Raw genomic sequence first — 18,997 nt, forward strand, 5'->3', positions numbered from 1 at the left:
GTTTGACGTCTCCAAGCGACCTAAACAGCGACGCTGCAGCGATCGGCATCGTTGTCTATATCGCTGCAGCGTCGCTTAACCCCTTTACCCCCAAGGGTGGTTTGCACGTCAATGACCAGGCCAATTTTTACAAGTCTGACCACTGTCCCTTTATGAGGTTATAACTCTGAAACACTTCAACGGATCCTGGTGATTCTGACATTGTTTTCTCGTGACATATTGTACTTCATGATAGTGGTAAAATTTCTTTGATAGTACCTGCGTTTATTTGTGAAAAAAACGGAAATTTGGCGAAAATTTTGAAAATTTCGCAATTTTCAAACTTTGAATTTTTATGCAATTAAATCACAGAGATATGTCACACAAAATACTTAATAAGTAACATTTCCCACATGTCTCCTTTACATCAGCATAATTTTGGAACCAATTTTTTTTTTGTTAGGGAGTTATAAGGGTTAAAAGTTGACCAGCAATTTCTCATTTTTACAACACCATTTTTTTTTAGGGACCACGTCTCATTTGAAGTCATTTTGAGGGGTCTATATGATAGAAAATGCCCAAGTGTGACACCATTCTAAAAACTGCACCCCTCAAGGTACTCAAAACCACATTCAAGAAGTTTATTAACCCTTCAGGTGTTTAATAGGAATTTTTGGAATGTTTAAATAAAAATGAACATTTAACTTTTTTACACAAAAAATTTACTTCAGCTCCAATTTGTTTTATTTTACCAAGGGTAACAGGAGAAATTGGACCCAAATAGTTGTTGTCCAATTTGTCCTGAGTACGCTGATACCCCATATGTGGCAGTAAACCACTGTTTGGGCGCATGGGAGAGCTCGGAAGGGAAGGAGCGCTATTTGACTTTTCAATGCAAAATTGACAGGAATTGAGATGGGACGCCATGTTGCGTTTGGAGAGCCACTGATGTGCCTAAACATTGAAACCCCCCACAAGTGACACCATTTTGGAAAGTAGACCCCCTAAGGAACTTATCTGGATGTGTGGTGAGCACTTTGACCCACCAAGTGCTTCACAGAAGTTTATAATGCAGAACCGTAAAAATAAAAAATCATATTTTTTCACAAAAATTATATTTTTGCCCCCAATTTTTTATTTTTCCAAGGGTAAGAGAAGAAATTGGACCTCAAAAGTTGTTGTCCAATTTGTCCCGAGTACGCTGATACCCCATATGTGGCAGTAAACCACTGTTTGGGCGCATGGGAGAGCTCGGAAGGGAAGGAGCGCCGTTTGACTTTTCAATGCAAAATTGACAGGAATTGAGATGGGACGCCATGTTGCGTTTGGAGAGCCACTGATGTGCCTAAACATTGAAACCCCCCACAAGTGACACCATTTTGGAAAGTAGACCCCCTAAGGAACTTATCTGGATGTGTGGTGAGCACTTTGACCCACCAAGGGCTTCACAGAAGTTTATAATGCAGAGCCATAAAAATAAAACAAAATTTTTTTCCCACAAAAATTATTTTTTAGCCCCCAGTTTTGTATTTTCCCTAGGGTAACAGGAGAAATTGGACCCCAAAGTTGTTGTCCAATTTGTCCTGAGTACGCTGATACCCCATATGTGGGGGGGGGGGGGGAACCACCGTTTGGGCGCATGGGAGGGCTCGGAAGGGAAGGAGCGCCATTTGGAATGCAGACTTAGATGGAATGGTCTGCAGGCGTCACATTGCGTTTGCAGAGCCCCTAATGTACCTAAACAGTAGAAACCCCCCACAAGTGACACCATTTTGGAAAGTAGACCCCCTAAGGAACTCATCTTGATGTGTTGTGAGAGCTTTGAACCCCCAAGTATTTCACTACAGTTTATAACGCAGAGCCGTGAAAATAAAAAATCTTTTTGTTTTCCCACAAAAATTATTTTTTAGCCCCCAGTTTTGTATTTTCCCAAGGGTAACAGGAGAAATTGGTCCACAAAAGTTGTTGTCCAATTTGTCCTGAGTACGCTGATACCCCATATGTTGGGGTAAACCCCTGTTTGGGCACACAGGAGAGCTCGGAAGGGAAGGAGCACTGTTTTACTTTTTCAACGCAGAATTGGCTGGAATTGAGATCGGACGCCATGTCGTGTTTGGAGAGCCCCTGATGTGCCGAAACAGTGGAAACCCCCCAATTATAACTGAAACCCTAATCTAAACACACCCCTAACCCTAATTCTAACGGTAACCCTAACCACACCTCTAACCCTGACACACCCCTAACCCTATTCCCAACTGTAAATGTAATCTAAACCCTAACCCTAACTTTAGCCCCAACCCTAACTGTAGCCCCAACCCTAACCCTAGCCCTAACCCTAACCCTAACCCTAGCCCTAGCCCTAACCCTAGCCCTAACCCTAGCCCTAACCCTAGCCCTAATGGGAAAATGGAAATAAATACATTTTTTTTTATTTTTCCCTAACTAAGGGGGTGATGAAGGGGGGTTTGATTTACTTTTATAGCGAGTTTTTTTAGCGGATTTTTATGATTGGCAGCCGTCACACACTGAAAGACCCTTTTTATTGCAAAAAATATTTTTTGCAATACCACATTTTGAGAGCTATAATTTTTCCATATTTTGGTCCACAGAGTCATGTGAGGTCTTGTTTTTTGCGGGACGAGTTGACGTTTTTATTGAAAACATTTTTGGGCACGTGACATTTTTTGATCGCTTTTTATTCCGATTTTTGTGAGGAAGAATGACCAAAAGCCAGCTATTCATGAATTTCTATTGGGGGAGGCGTTTATACCGTTCCGCGTTTGGTAAAATTGATAAATCAGTTTTATTCTTCGGGTCAGTACGATTACAGCGATACCTCATTTATATCATTTTTTTATGGTTTGGCGCTTTTATACGATAAAAACTATTTTACAGAAAAAATAATTATTTTTGCATCGCTTTATTCTCAGGACTATAACTTTTTTATTTTTTTGCTGATGATGCTGTATGGCGGCTCTTTTTTTGCGGGACAATATGACGCTTTCAGCGGTACCATGGTTATTTATATCTGTCCTTTTGATCGCGTGTTATTCCACTTTTTGTTCGGCGGTATGATAATAAAGCGTTGTTTTTTGCCTCGTTTTTTTTTTTTTTTCTTACGGTGTTTACTGAAGGGGTTAACTAGTGGGACAGTTTTATAGGTCGGGTCGTTACGGACGCGGCGATACTAAATATGTGTACTTTTATTGTTTTTTTTTTTTTATTTAGATGAAGAAATGTATTTATGGGAATAATTTTTTTTTTTTTTTCATTATTTTGGAATATTTTTTTTTATTTTTTTTACCCATTTGGAAAATTTTTTTTTTACTTTTTTACTTTGTCCCGGGGGGGACATCACAGATCAGTGATCTGACAGTTTGCACAGCACTCTGTCAGATCACTGATCTGACATGCAGCGCTGCAGGCTTCACAGTGCCTGCTCTGAGCAGGCTCTGTGAAGCCACCTCCCTCCCTGCAGGACCCGGATCCGCGGCCATCTTGGATCCGGGGCTGGAGGGAGCAGGGAGGGAGGTGAGACCCTCGCAGCAACGCGATCACATCGCGTTGCTCCGGGGGTCTCAGGGAAGCCCGCAGGGAGCCCCCTCCCTGCGCGGTGCTTCCCTGCACCGCCGGCACATCGCGATCATCTTTGATCGCGGTGTGCCAGGGGTTAATGTGCCGGGGGCGGTCCGTGACCGCTCCTGGCACATAGTGCCGGATGTCAGCTGCGATAAGCAGCTGACACCCGGCCGCGATCGGCCGCGCTCCCCCCGTGAGCGCGGCCGATCGGCTATGACGTACTATCCCGTCCAGGGTCAGATAAGCCCAGGGCACCTCGACGGGATAGTACGTCTAAGGTCACAGAGGGGTTAATGTGACGGTACCTTTAGTTCACCTGAAGGCCTATAAAACAGTGTCTCATTACCAAGGTGTAACATAAGCAACATCTCATGATGGGTAAAACCAGTGATCGGTCTCAAAAGCTTCGCAACCATATTGTTGCAAAACATACTGTTGAGATTGATTACTGAAGAATTTTCTAAGATACTGAAGGTTCCAGTGAGCACTGTTGGGGGCCATAATCCAGAAGTGGAAAGAACATAATTTCACCATAAACTGGCCAAGACCAGATGATCCCCATGGGATTTGAGTTGCCCAAGAGCCAAGGACCACTAAGAGGAGAGCTAAAGAAAGACCTGAAACCATAAGTTACAATTGTTTCAAAGAAAACTAGAAGTACTGCACTCAACCTCCATGGCCTGTATGCACGCTTACCACGCAAGACGCCATTGCTGGACAAAAAGCACGTTCAAGCGCGTTTATAGTTTGCTCAACACCAATTCGACAAGCCTGCGAATAGGAGAATATAATCTAGTCAAATGAGACCAAAATTAAGCTCTTTGGATGCCATGATACACGCCATGTTTGGAGGCCAAAAGACACTGCGTATCACCCCAAAAACAATACCAACAGTGAAGTTTGGAGGTGGGAACATAATGGTGTGGGGCTACTTTTCAGCATACGACACTGGCAAACATCTTATCATTGAAGGAAGGATGAATTTACAAATGTACCGATATTCTTGACAAAAAAATCTGCTGTCATCTACCAGCATAATGAAGATTCAACAAGGGTCGACATTTCAGAAAGTCAATAATTCCAAACACACAACCAAAGAAACTCTCAATTGGTTTCAGAGAAGGAAAATAATCAATTGGTTTCAGAGAAGGAAAATAAAGCTGCAAGAATGGCCCAGCCAATCACCTGAGCTGGATCTGATGGAAAATTTTTGGCAGGAACTAAAGATCAAGGCTTATAGAAGGAGCCCACAGAACCTTCAGGATTTGAAGAGTGTTTGTGTGGAAGAATAGGCCAAAAGCACACCTGAACAATGCATGCCACTAGTTTCTCCATACAAGAGGCGTCTTAAGGCTGTCATCAACAACCAAGGCTTTTGTACAAAGTATTACCAGTAAATACATTTCAGTAATTGTGTTCATCACTTTTTCCCTGTCATTTATCATTATTACACATTTCTCATTATTATACATATCTTAATTTATGGACATCTATAGTTTGATTTCTTTACTTGTGTGGATTGGATGGGTTGTTACTGACATCTGGTGAGAATTTCATGCCCATAGCAGCTTTAGAAATATACTTACTTAAAAAAATTGGTGACACGTTCAACACTTACTGTATATAGTTGAGTATAAGCCGAGATTTTCAGCCCATTTTTTTAGGCTGAAAGTGCCCATCTCGGCTTATACTCGAGTCATTGTCCCAGGGGGTCGGCGGGGGAGAGATAGTGGCGGCTGTCACATCATACTCACCTCCTCCCGGCGCGGTCACTGTAAATTCCTGCTTCTCAGATGGTCTCCGGCGCCCGCAGCTCTTCCTGTGTTCAGCTGTCATGTGCTACTGCTCATTAAAGTAATGAATATGGACGCGCCTCCACTCCCATAGGCGTGGAGCGCATATTCATTACTTTAATGAGCGGTACCATGTGACTGCTGAACACAGGAACAAGCTGCGGTCGTGTACCAGAGACCATCAGAGAAGCAGGGACGTGCAAACCGCATCAGGAGGGGGTGAGTATGATGGGGGAGGGTGTTATGATCAGGTGACCTTGGAGCAGCATGAAAACTTTCACTGGAGTAGGTGGTAACTATACTGACCGCAAACCCTGATCTTATCACCGCAACTAGAAGTAGCTGTGGGGTGTGCCTAACAAAACCTAGACACCTCAACACAGCCGGAGAACTAAATATCCCTAAAGATGGAAATAGGAATACTATCTTGCCTCAGAGCAGAACCCCAAAGGGTAGGCAGCCCCCCACAAATAATGACTGTGAGTAGTAGAGGAAAAGACAAACTCAGGCAGGGAACAGGATTTAGCAAAAGAGGCCACTTCTAGCTAAATAGGAAAGGATAGGACAGGACACTAAGCGGTCAGCATTAAAATCCTTCCAAAATCTCCACAGCAGAAAATACAAAAATAAACTCCACCACCTAACTAAAGGTGTGGAGCGTATATCTGCAACTCCAGAGAATCCAACCAGACTGAGAAAACACTGACAGTCTAAGCTGGACAATAGAAAAACAAACGAACAGCACTGAAAATAAGCACACTGCACGTGTGCCACAGGAAAAGAAACAGACACTTATCTTTGCTGAAATGGCAGCTAAGCAGGAGAGGCCAGGAGAGATCCAACACTTCCCAAGAAACATTGACAACTGGCCAGGAGTAAAGAGTCCAGCAAACCTAAATACCCCAGTCAGAAATACAATCAGCAGATACACCTGTGCAAGACTGCAGCCCAGGGACAACTGCATTACCATTTACAACCACCGGAGGGAGCCCAAAAGCAGAATTCACAACAGTACCCTTTCCCCCCCTTGAGGAGGGGTCACCGAACCCTCACCAGAGCCCCCAGGCCGATCAGGATAAGCCAGATGAAAGGTACGAACCAAATCAGCGGCATGGACATCAGAGGCAAAAACCCAAGAATTATCCTCCTGGCCATAACCCTTCCATTTGACAAGGTACTGAAGCTTCCACCTCGAAAAACGGGAATCCAAAATCTTCTCAAAAACATATTCCAACTCCCCATCAACCAACACAGGGGCCGGAGGATCAACAGAGGGAACAACGGGCTCCACATATTTCCGCAATAAAGATCTATGGAAGACATTATGGATAGCAAAGAAGGCCGGAAGCGCCAGTCGAAAAGACACCGGATTAATAATCTCAGAAATCTTATACGGACCAATAAACCGAGGCTTAAACTTAGGAGAAGAAACCTTCATAGGAACATGACGGGAAGACAACCAGACCAGATCCCCAACCCGAAGCCGGGAACCAACACACCGACGACGGTTAGCAAAACGTTGAGCCTCCTCCTGAGACAATACCAAATTGTCCACCACATGAGCCCAAATCTGCTGCAACCTGTCAACCATAGAATCCACACCAGGACAGTCAGAAGGCTGAACCTGCCCAGAAGAAAAACGAGGATGAAAACCAAAATTACAAAAGAAAGGCGAAACCAAAGTAGCCGAACTAGCCCGATTATTAAGGGCAAACCCGGCCAATGGCAAAAAAGCCACCCAATCATCCCGATCAGCAGACACAAAGCATCTCAAATAAGTCTCCAAAGTCTGATTAGTTTGCTCGGTCTGGCCATTTGTCTGAGGATGAAATGCAGAAGAAAAAGACAAATCAATGCCCAGCTTAGCACAAAAGGCCCGCCAAAACCTGGAAACAAACTGGGAACCTCTGTCGGACACCATATTCTCCGGAATACCATGCAAATGGACCACATGCTGAGAAAACAACGGAACCAAATCCGAAGAGGAAGGTAATTTAGGCAAAGGCACCAAATGAACCATCTTAGAGAATCGGTCACAAACAACCCAGATAACCGACATCCTCTGGGAAACAGGAAGAGCGGAAATAAAATCCATAGAAATATGCGTCCAGGGCCTCTCAGGGACCGGCAATGGCAAAAGCAACCCACTAGCATGGGAGCAACAAGTCTTGGCCCGCGCACAAATCCCACAGGACTGCACAAAAGAACGCACATCACGCGACAAAGAAGGCCACCAAAAGGATCTACCAACCAAGTCTCTGGTACCAAAAATGCCAGGATGACCAGCCAACACGGAACAGTGAACCTCAGAAATCACTCTACTAGTCCATCTGTCAGGAACAAACAGTTTCCCCACAGGACAGCGGTCAGGTTTGTCAGCCTGAAATTCCTGAAGAACTCGTCGTAAATCAGGGGAAATGGCGGAAAGGACCACCCCTTCTTTCAGAATACCGACCGGTTCCAAGACCTCAGGAGAATCAGGCAAAAAACTCCTAGAGAGGGCATCAGCCTTAATATTCTTAGAACCCGGAAGGTACGAGACCACGAAATCAAAACGGGAAAAAACAAAGACCATCGAGCCTGTCTAGGATTCAGCCGTTTGGCAGACTCGAGGGAAATCAAATTCTTATGATCGGTCAAGACCACAATACGGTGCTTAGCTCCCTCAAGCCAATGTCGCCACTCCTCAAACGCCCACTTCATAGCCAACAACTCCCGATTGCCGACATCATAATTGCGTTCAGCAGGCAAAAACTTACGGGAAAAGAAGGCACACGGTTTCATTAAGGAACCAACAGGATCCCTCTGAGACAAAACGGCCCCTGCCCCAATCTCAGAAGCGTCAACCTCAACCTGAAACGGAAGAGAAACATCCGGTTGGCGCAACACCGGAGCAGAAGTAAATCGACGTTTAAGTTCCTGAAAGGCAGAGACAGCCGCAGAGGACCAATTCGCCACATCAGCGCCTTTCTTCGTCAAATCGGTCAAGGGTTTAACCACGCTGGAAAAATTAGCAATGAAACGGCGATAAAAATTAGGAAAACCCCAAAATTTCTGAAGGCTCTTCACGGATGTGGGCTGAATCCAATCATGAATGGCCTGAACCTTAACCGGATCCATCTCTATAGACGAGGGAGAAAAAAATAAAGCCCCAAAAAGAAACCTTCTGCACCCCAAAAAGACACTTAGACCCTTTCACAAACAAGGCATTGTCACGAAGGATCTGAAATACCATCCTGACCTGTTGCACATGAGACTCCCAATCATCGGAAAAAATCAAAATATCGTCCAAATATACAATCAAGAATTTATCAAGATAATTCCGGAAGATATCATGCATGAAGGACTGAAAAACAGATGGAGCATTAGAGAGTCCGAATGGCATCACAAGGTATTCAAAATGGCCTTCGGGCGTGTTAAACGCAGTTTTCCATTCATCACCCTGCTTAACACGAACAAGATTATATGCCCCCCGAAGGTCAATCTTAGTAAACCAACTAGCTCCCTTAATCCTAGCAAACAAATCGGAAAGCAAAGGTAAAGGGTATTGAAACTTGGCCGTGATCTTATTCAAGAGGCGATAATCAATAAAGGGTCTTAAGGAACCATCTTTTTTGGCAACAAAAAAGAACCCCGCTCCCAACGGTGAAGAAGATGGTCGAATATGCCCTTTCTCCAAAGACTCCTTAATATAGCTCCGCATGGCGGTATGTTCAGGTACAGACAGGTTGAAAAGTCGACCCTTAGGAAACTTACAGCCTGGAATAAAGTCAATAACACAATCGCAGTCCCTGTGCGGTGGAAGGAAACTGGACTTGGGCTCATCGAATACATCCTGAAAATCGGACAAAAACTCTGGAATTTCAGAAGAGGAAGAAGGGGCGATTGACATCAAAGGAACATCATTATGAAGTCCCTGACAACCCCAACTAGTCACAGACATGGACTTCAAATCCAAAACAGGATTATGTACCTGCAACCACGGAAAACCCAGCACGATAGCATCATGCAAATTATGCAACACCAGAAATCGACAATCTTCCTGATGGGCTGGCGCCATGCGCATGGTCACCTGTGTCCAGAACTGGGGTTTATTTTTAGCCAAGGGTGTAGCATCAATGCCCCTTAAAGGAATAGGGTTCTGCAAAGGCTGCAAGGGAAAACCACAACGCTTGGCAAACTCAAAGTCCATTAAGTTCAAGGCGGCGCCTGAATCCACAAACGCCATGACAGAAAATGATGACAATGAGCAGATCAGAGACACAGATAACAAAAATTTAGGTTGTACAGTACTAATGGTAATTTAACTGGCAATCCTCTTTGTCCGTTTAGGGCAGACAGCAATGACATGAGAAGCGTCGCCACAATAATAACACAACCTATTCTGACGTCTGAAACCTTGTCGTTCTGTTCTAGACAGAATCCTATCACACTGCATAGGCTCAGGAATCTGCTCTGAGGACAACGCCACAGCGCGCACAGTTCTGTGCTCCTGCAAGCGCCAATCAATCTGAATGGCCAGAGACATATAATCACTCAGACCGGAGGGCGTGGGAAACCCCACCATAACATCTTTAACGGATTCAGAAAGACCCTTTCTGAAAATTGCCGCCAAAGCATGATCATTCCATTTAGTCAACACAGACCATTTTCTGAATTTCTGACAATACAATTCAGCCACCTCTTGACCCTGAGACAGGGCCAACAAGGTCTTCTCAGCTTGATCCACAGAATTAGGTTCATCATATAATAATCCTAGCGCCTGAAAGAAGGAGTCTACATTAAGCAAAGCCGGATTCCCAGTTTCCAGGGAAAATGCCCAATCCTGCGGGTCATGGCGATTTTAACCTGCTGAACGGAGTCTCCGGAGGATCGAGGTTTCAAAGCAAAGAACAGTTTACAGTTGTTTTTAAAACTCAAAAATTTGGACCTGTCATCAAAAAACAAATCGGGAGTAGGAATCTTCGGTTCTAAAACAGGAGTCTGAACAATGTAATCAGAAATACCATGTACTCTAGCAGCATGCTGGTCTACACGAGAAGCTAATTCCTGAACATTCATGCTAGCACAAGGCTCTTCAGCCATCCAGAGATTAAGAGGGAGCAGTAGACAAAGTAGACTGAAGAAAAAAAAATGGCTCAAGATTTTTCTTCCCTTCTGAGATGCATTTAACTCATTATGGGCCAGTTGTACTGTTATGATCAGGTGACCTTGGAGCAGCATGAAAACTTTCACTGGAGTAGGTGGTAACTATACTGACCGCAAACCCTGATCTTATCACCGCAACTAGAAGTAGCCGTGGGGTGTGCCTAACAAAACCTAGACACCTCGACACAGCCGGAGAACTAAATATCCCTAAAGATGGAAATAGGAATACTATCTTGCCTCAGAGCAGAACCCCAAAGGCTAGGCAGCCCCCCACAAATAATGAATGTGAGTAGTAGAGGAAAAGACAAACTCAGGCAGAGAACAGGATTTAGCAAAAGAGGCCACTTCTAGCTAAATAGGAAAGGATAGGACAGGACACTAAGCGGTCAGCATTAAAATCCTTCCAAAATCTCCACAGCAGAAAATACAAAAATAAACTCCACCACCTAACTAAAGGTGTGGAGCGTATATCTGCAACTCCAGAGAATCCAACCAGACTGAGAAAACACTGACACAGTCTAAGCTGGACAATAGATAAACAAACGAACAGCACTGAAAATAAGCACACTGCATGTGTGCCACAGGAAAAGAAACAGACACTTATCTTTGCTGAAATGGCAGCTAAGCAGGAGAGGCCAGGAGAGATCCAACACTTCCCAAGAAACATTGACAACTGGCCAGGAGTAAAGAGTCCAGCAAACCTAAATACCCCAGTCAGAAATGCAATCAGCAGATACACCTGTGCAAGACTGCAGCCCAGGGACAACTGCATTACCATTTACAACCACCGGAGGGAGCCCAAAAGCAGAATTCACAACAAATATCGCAAGTGCCGGGGGCCTGAGCCAGCGGTGACACTGGCACCTGCCCCCCATAGCGTGCCTGTGTCCCCACCTGCTCAGGACAAGAGGTGAGTATGTCATTTTTTTTTTAATCCCAGCAGCATATGGGGCATATTATTCTATGGAGCATCTTATGGGGCCTCAACCTTTATGGAGCAGCATATGGGGCATATTATTTTATGGAGCATCTTATGGGGCTATCAACCTTTATGGAGCAGCTTATGGGGCATCTATATATATAATTGTCTAAGGGTTTTTCCGTCCGTCTGTCTGTCTGTCCTGGAAATCCCACGTCCCTGATTGGTCGATGCCGCCAGGCCTCGACCAATCAGCGACGGGCACAGTATCGACGTAGAAATCCCGCGTCTGATTGGTCGAGGCCGCCAGGCCTCGACCAATCAGCGACGGGCACAGCGACGATGATGTCATAAAGGACGTAGACATCCCGCGTCTCTGATTGGTCGAGGCCTTTAGGCCTCGACAAATCAGCAACGGGCACAGCGACGATGATGTCATAATGGTTGCCATGGCGACGATGATGTCATAAAGGTTGCCTCGATCAATCAGCGACAGACACAGTCTGCCGCGAATTCTGGAATCATCATTGTCCATATACTACGGGGACATGCATATTCTAGAATACCCGATGCGTTAGAATCGGGCCACAATCTAGTATTATTATATGGAGCATCTTATGGGGCCATCATTAACCTTTTATGCAGCATTATATGGGGCATATTTTAATATGGAGCATCTTATGGGGCCATCATTAACCTTTGTGCAGCATTATATGGGGCATATTTTTTGTATGGAGCATCTTATGGGCCCATCATGAGCTTTATGGAGCATTACATGGGGCGTATTTTGTATGGAGCATCTTATGGTGCCCATCATGAACTGTATGGAGCATTATGTGGGGCTCCTGATTCAATATAGATATTCAAAAACAACCTACTGATGTCTCAATTAATTTTACTTTTATTGGTATCTATTTTTATTTTTGAAATTTACCAGTAGCTGCTGCATTTCCCACCCTAGGCTTATACTCGAGTCATTAAGTTTTCCCATTTTTTTGTGGCAAAATTAGGGGTCTCGGCTTATACTCTGATCGGCGTATACTCGAGTATATACAGTATTTCACCCACTGTATGTAATGCTGCCATACTACTGGTAATTTCTGGTTGCTGAGTGCAACACTGTTTCACAATGTTACATTTCCTTAAAAGTCTTCTGCAATGCCCAGAAAGCTCCTTGAAATAGATTGTATGTTTCTGTTGTTAGTCATCTTGCTGGTAGTGACTGATCCTCTTTACATGAAAGTGAAAATACACCCAGTTCACTGCCATCATTCTGTAACCTGCTGGCAGAAGAACTGTGTTGTATTATCGGAGAGCATGTACATTTCTCTCCTGAATGCATTGATGTTTTTCTCATTTAGGGCTTCGTGACATGCTGCGATTTTTATCTGTGCAGTTTTTCAAGGGTAAAAGATGCTGCAAATTTGAAATCTCATATGCACGCTGCTTATTTCCTTTCAGATTTGAACCATCAAAGAGCTTTTTCAGATCTGCAGCATGTGTTCTTTCTTCATTTTTCACCCTTTCAAATGAGAATGGTAAAGTGCAAGTAAAAACTGAAAAAGTGTGTATTTTACTCGGCGTTTCTGATGCAGAAAAATCTTTTGTAAATACTCCACGTGTGCACATACCCTTAGGCCTCAATTATCAAATTGATTACATAGCATGCGTTGAAAAGTCACAAATCGAGTATGAAAACAATTGCGTTTTCACACTAGTTTCAACCAACTCTGCGAAAGTGGGCTGAACATGTGTGCGATGAAGTTTGCTCATTAAATTCACGAGTTGAAGTACACTTTACACCACAAATTTTATTCCAGACCCTAACTAAGGTAAGATTTGTGTTTGAGGCGCAGGGCACTTTTCAGATATCCTGTATCATTGAGGTGTGAAAAACGCTTGTCTTTTCAATCTACTAAAATGCTTGTGCATGCCCTCATCATCTCCCACCTTGACTACTGCAACATCCTTTTCTGTGGCCTCCCTGCTAACACCCTTGCACCTCTGCAGTCCATCCTTAACTCTGCTGCCCCACCAATTCATCTCTCTCCTCGCTACTCCTCCGCTTCCCCCCTCTGCAAATCTCTTCACTGGCTACAATTCCCTCAGCGTATCCAGTTCAAATTACTAATACTGAGCTACAAAGCCATCTATAACCTGTCTCCTCCATATATCTCTGAACTAATCTCCCGATATCTTCCCTCACGTATTCTCTGGTCCTCCCAAGACCTCCTTCTCTCCTCCACACTTATTCCCTCCTGACCCAACTGCCTCCAAGACTACTCCCGAATATTCCCCATCCTCTGGAATTCCTTGCCCTAACACGTCCGACTATCAGCCACATTCGGATCCTTAAGACGGAACCTGAAAACCCACCTCTTCAGGAAAGCTTACAGCCTGCACTGACCCCTCTGCCTCCTCACCACTACCGGAGCTACCGCCGCACCAACACCGGAGCTCCTACAACCCTCAACCTATTGTCTCCTTCCCCACCATCCTGTAGAATGTAAGCCCGCAAGGGCAGGGTCCTCTCCCCTCTGTATCAGTCTGTCATTGTTAGTTTGCTTACTGTAAGTGATATCTGTAATTTGTATGTAACCCCTTCTCATGTACAGTACCATGGAATCAATGATGCTATATAAATTAATAATAGTAATGAGTAGGTGGCTTAACCCCTTTCTGACCTTAGACGTACTATCCCGTCGAGGTCACCTGGGCCTATCTGACCCTCGACGGGATAGTACATCATAGCGATTGGCCGCGCTCACAGGTTAGCGCAGCCGATCACGGCCGGGTGTCAGCTGACATCCGGCACTATGTGCCAGGAGCAGTCACGGACCGCCCCGGCACATTAACCCCTGGCACACTGCGATCAAACATGATCGCAGTGTGCCGGCGGTATAGGGAAGCATCGCGCAGGGAGGGGGCTCCCTGCGGGCTTCCCTGAGACCCCCGGAGCAACGCGATGTGATCGCGTTGCTGCGAGGGTCTCTTACCTCCTCCTCCCTGCAGCAGGCCCGGATCCAAGATGGCCGCGGCATCCGGGTCCTGCAGGGAGGTGGCTTCACTGCGCCTGCTCAAAGCAGGCGCCGGGAAGCCAGGAGAAGTGCACGTCAGATCGCTGATCTGACACAGTGCACAGCAAAGTGTCAGATCAGCGATCTTACACTATAACATCTTACATTTACCTTTGGGAATAGGGTTGGGATTAGGGTTAGGGGTGTGTCAGGGTTAGAGGTGTGGATAGGGTTACCGTTGGGATTAGGGTTAGGGGTGTGTTTGGATTAGGGTTTCATTTATAATTGGGGGGTTTCCATTGTTTAGGCACATCAGGGGCTCTCCAAACGCGACATGGCTTCCGATCACAATTCCAGCCAATTCTGCGTTGAAAAAGTAAAACAGTGCTCCTTCCCTTCTGAGCTCTCCCGTGTGCCCAAACAGGGGTTTACCCCAACATATGGGGTATCAGCGTACTCAGGAGAGATTGGACCCCAAAAGTTGTTGTCCAATTTGTCCTGTTACCCTTGGGAAAATACAAAACTGGGGGCTAAAAAATAATTTTTGTGGTGAAAAAAAGATTTTTTATTTTCACGGCTCTGCGTTATAAACTGTAGTGAAACACTTGGGCTCAAAGTTCTCACAACACATCTAGATAAGTTCCTTGGGAGGTCTAGTTTCCAATATGGGGTCACTTGTGGGGGGTTTCTACTGTTTAGGTACATTAGGGGCTCTGCAAACGCAATGTGACGCCTGCAGACCATTCCATCTAAGTCTGCATTCCAAATGGCGCTCCTTCCCTTCCGAGCCCTCCAATGCGCCCAAACGGTGGTTCCCCCCCACATATGGGGTATCGGCGTACTCAGGACAAATTGGACAACAACGTTTGGGGTCCAATTTCTCCTGTTACCCTTGGGAAAATACAAAACTGGGGGCTAAAAAATAATTTTTGTGGGAATAATTAATATTTTTAATTTTTACGGCTCTGCATTATAAACTTCTGTGAAGCCCTAGGTGGGTCAAAGTGCTTACCACACATCTAAATAAGATCCTTAGGGGGTCTACTTTCCGAAATGGTGTCACTTGTGGGGGGTTTCAATGTTTAGGCCCATCAGAGGCTCTCCAAACGCAACATGGCGTCCCATCTCAATTCCAGTCAATTTTGCATTGAAAAGTCAAACGGCGCTCCTTCCCTTCCGAGCTCTGCCATGCACCCAAACAGTGGTTTACCCCCACATGTGGGGTATCGGCGTACTCAGAACAAATGGCACAACAACTTTTGGGGTCCAATTTCTTCTCTTACCCTTGGGAAAATAAAACAAATTGGAGCTGAATTAAATTTTTTGTGAATAAAAGTTAAATGTTAATTTTTTTTAAAACATTCCAAAAATTCCTGTAAAACACCTGAAGTGAAGGGTTAATAAACTTCTTGAATGTGGTTTTGAGCACCTTGAGGGGTGCAGTTTTTAGAATGGTGTCACACTTGGGTATTTTCTATCAAATAGACCCCTCAAAATGACTTCAAATGAGATGTGGTCCCTAAAAAAAAATGGTGTTGTAAAAATGAGAAATTGCTGGTCAACTTTTAACCCTTATAACTCCCTAAAAAAAAACTTTTTGTTCCAAAATTGTGCTGATGTAAAGTAGACATGTGGGAAATGTTACTTATTAAGTATTTTGGTTGACATATCTCTGTGATTTAAGGGCATAAAAATTCAAAGTTGGAAAATTGCCAAATTTTCAAAATTTTCCCCAAATTTCCATTTTTTTCACAAATAAACGCAAGTTAGATCGAAGAAATTTTACCACTATCATGAAGTACAATATGTCACGAGATAACAATGTCAGAATTGCCAAGATCCGTTGAAGCGTTCCAGAGTTATAACCTCGTAAAGGGACAGGGGTCAGAATTGTAAAAATTGGCCTGGTCATTAACGTGCAATCCACCCTTGGGGGTAAAGGGGTTAATGTTTGCACTTTGCTTTTAGCTATTGACAATAAAAAAAATAATAATAACAATGGGCCAAATGCTTTACTGAAAGAAGTATAGGAGTGTTGAACATTTGCATGTTCCAAAGCAAGAAGCACAATGCCATTCTTCCTGTTCTCCAGCAGCATTGATGAGAAGCTTGTTTAACCCCTTTAAGGATCAATCCACACAGTCAGATTCCCCACAGTCAGATGGGCGTTTGGAAAAATTTGACGTGGGGGGAAACAAGGGTGATTAGGGTGGAGGAAGAGGAGGAGAGGCCTCTTGATGCAACGCTTGCCATACACTGGAGCACATGCTCTTTCTGAGCGTCATCTACAAGGCGTACTGTTGTGCCTCTGGCAAAGAGAGTTGAGTAGGCCATCCAGTAACAGATGATGTCAGTGGTTTTAGGATAGGAGGAGACTGTGTATGTTCAGTTGAGCTTTCATTCTCATTAACACCTTCCCCACGTACACGTCGAGCATCAAGCCTATTCCCCCTTCCACCATGACCTTGCTTTTTTCCCACTCATGTTGTAGGTAGCCTTCCTCTGTGCTGTTTCACGACCTTTGGCTTACAGCTGTTAGTCACTTGTCACTAAATGAACAATCATTATTTATTTTCTTAGTGTGCCTGAACAACACCGTTGCACTTAACGATTTTTAAGTGGAAATCTGGCCTTGAGATTTGCCCCTGAAACACAGTTTTAGCACAAACGATTTGGAGTAGCAAATGGGGCTTCCAGAGACTTCCAGACAGTATTTGCGCAATCTACTTCGATGCTGGAAGATCCATTTTCACATAGGACAAGTTCACTTTCAGCAGCAACAGCTAATTCACAGGAGACACCTCTCTGAACTGTGACACTGAGCAAATTGCGCAAGCAAAACAAGATGTCTGCTTTTTATATGGCCAGGAACATGTGACTTCGGTAACCAATCAAAGACCACCTTGTGTCATGGCATTGTGAATGGTTTCTGGTCCTTGATTGGTTGCTGGAATCAACACCTAAAGTTTTGAGGAAAAAGAAAAAAAAAGTGAGTGCCTCTCCTGTAATTTTTTCAGACATTCTTTTAACCCATCCACACCCCCTCACCTCATCAAACACATCTACCCTGCCCCCAGACACCCCCCCCCCCCCCCAACACCAATATCCTAGCCAAAGTCATACAATAGCATTGGTGGAACCGCAATGATCTTCCCGAACTGTGACCAACTTTTGCCCACTTTCAGTAAAACATGCTCGTGAAAGCGAACACTAATCCAAATGTGCTATATTCGTGCCTAATTTGAGATTGGCGAACGTGTTCCAACACGTTCGCTAATCTCTAGAAAAGACATCACGAAAAACTATGGGAAAACACTCCAAAAAAGTGTATTTGGCCAAAACTGTAGGAAAAAAAACTCAAGGAATTGCCAGAAAAGGATACAAGTCGCTTCAAGAAAAACAAAAAAAGCCTGAGTTTCCCAAAGCTTGTGCTTGAAAAACTAGTTTGCCTGAGTTTAAAATATACTTTGTGCACATTCTCTTAATGGATTGATAACTCCTGTGTCTATCCAAGTAGAAACCGACCGATATATTGCCTTGTGACATTACACATTCACTGTGAAGTTCCTATTGCACATAGTAGTTTTTCCTTTTTTGATGTTTGCAATCATCATCAATTTCTTTAAGAAAAGGGATTTGTATTTGTGATAAGACTGATCTTTATTAACTGTTATAATAATTTAAAGATTTACAGATTCGTTAAAAGTTTTAACGTGTAAGAGTCCAGAAAATGAGAAGACTGGAGCGAGAAGCCTTAACGCTGTAGCATCTATTACCACAGGTATTTTTTCTGATTTTTAGAGATATTTGTTCCAAAAAGCTAGTCCATACAAATAATTTGCATTTTATCACAATTAAAAGCTTTAAAACAAAATGTTACTACTAAACTATTATTAGTCTGGTTTCACATTTGCGTTTAGAAACGCAACATTTAAAACGCAAACGCATTTGGTGAAAAAACGCGTTTAAACGCAGCGTTGTTTTTAGGCGCATGCGTTTTTGCATATTTTAACGCAAACGCGGCGTTTTGATGCGTTTAAACGCGTTTTTCCCTGCGTTTGCGTTTATGAAACGCATGATGAGAAGTGTGTGACAGCTGCCAATCATCAAAATCAACTAGAAAACCCACTATAAACATAAATCCCTAGGGTTACGGTTAGGATCCATAGTAACCCTAGGGATGCTAACACAAACCCTAACCCAAACCCTTTTTTAAATTATGTGGCAGCATGGTTGAAAAGCAATGTCTGACTTTCATTTGTTAATTTTCATAGATTTTTTATTTATTACTACTTTTGTCAGCTTCAAGTTATTTCTGTGATCATTGTGGGTTTTTCTGTCATTAAACGAGGGGTACCAACAATTGTGACCACGTGTGTGTGTGTGAAATACACTGCTCAAAAAAATAAAGGGAACACTTAAACAACAGAACATAACTCCAAGTAAATTAAACTTCTGTGAAATCAAACCGTCCACTTAGGAATCAACACTGACAATCAATTTCACATGCTGTTGTGCAAATGGAATAGACAACAGATGGAAATTATTGGCAATTATCAAGA

General features: G+C 43.8%; 1 protein-coding gene across 4 annotated transcripts in view; it reads left to right on the top strand.

The window, feature by feature from the left end:
* PRIMPOL (primase and DNA directed polymerase) overlaps positions 1 to 18,997 on the top strand; it is a 112,532-nt gene that overhangs the window by 69,967 nt on the left and 23,568 nt on the right. For all 4 annotated transcript variants that reach the window (XM_069744298.1, XM_069744297.1, XM_069744296.1 and 1 more), the window contains exon 8: positions 18,122 to 18,216. In XM_069744298.1, the coding sequence (XP_069600399.1) occupies positions 18,122 to 18,216 (95 nt within the window). The remainder of the gene's footprint in view (positions 1 to 18,121; positions 18,217 to 18,997) is intronic.

The sequence above is a fragment of the Ranitomeya imitator genome, chromosome 1, assembly GCF_032444005.1.
Source record: "Ranitomeya imitator isolate aRanImi1 chromosome 1, aRanImi1.pri, whole genome shotgun sequence".
Lineage (NCBI taxonomy): Eukaryota > Metazoa > Chordata > Amphibia > Anura > Dendrobatidae > Ranitomeya > Ranitomeya imitator.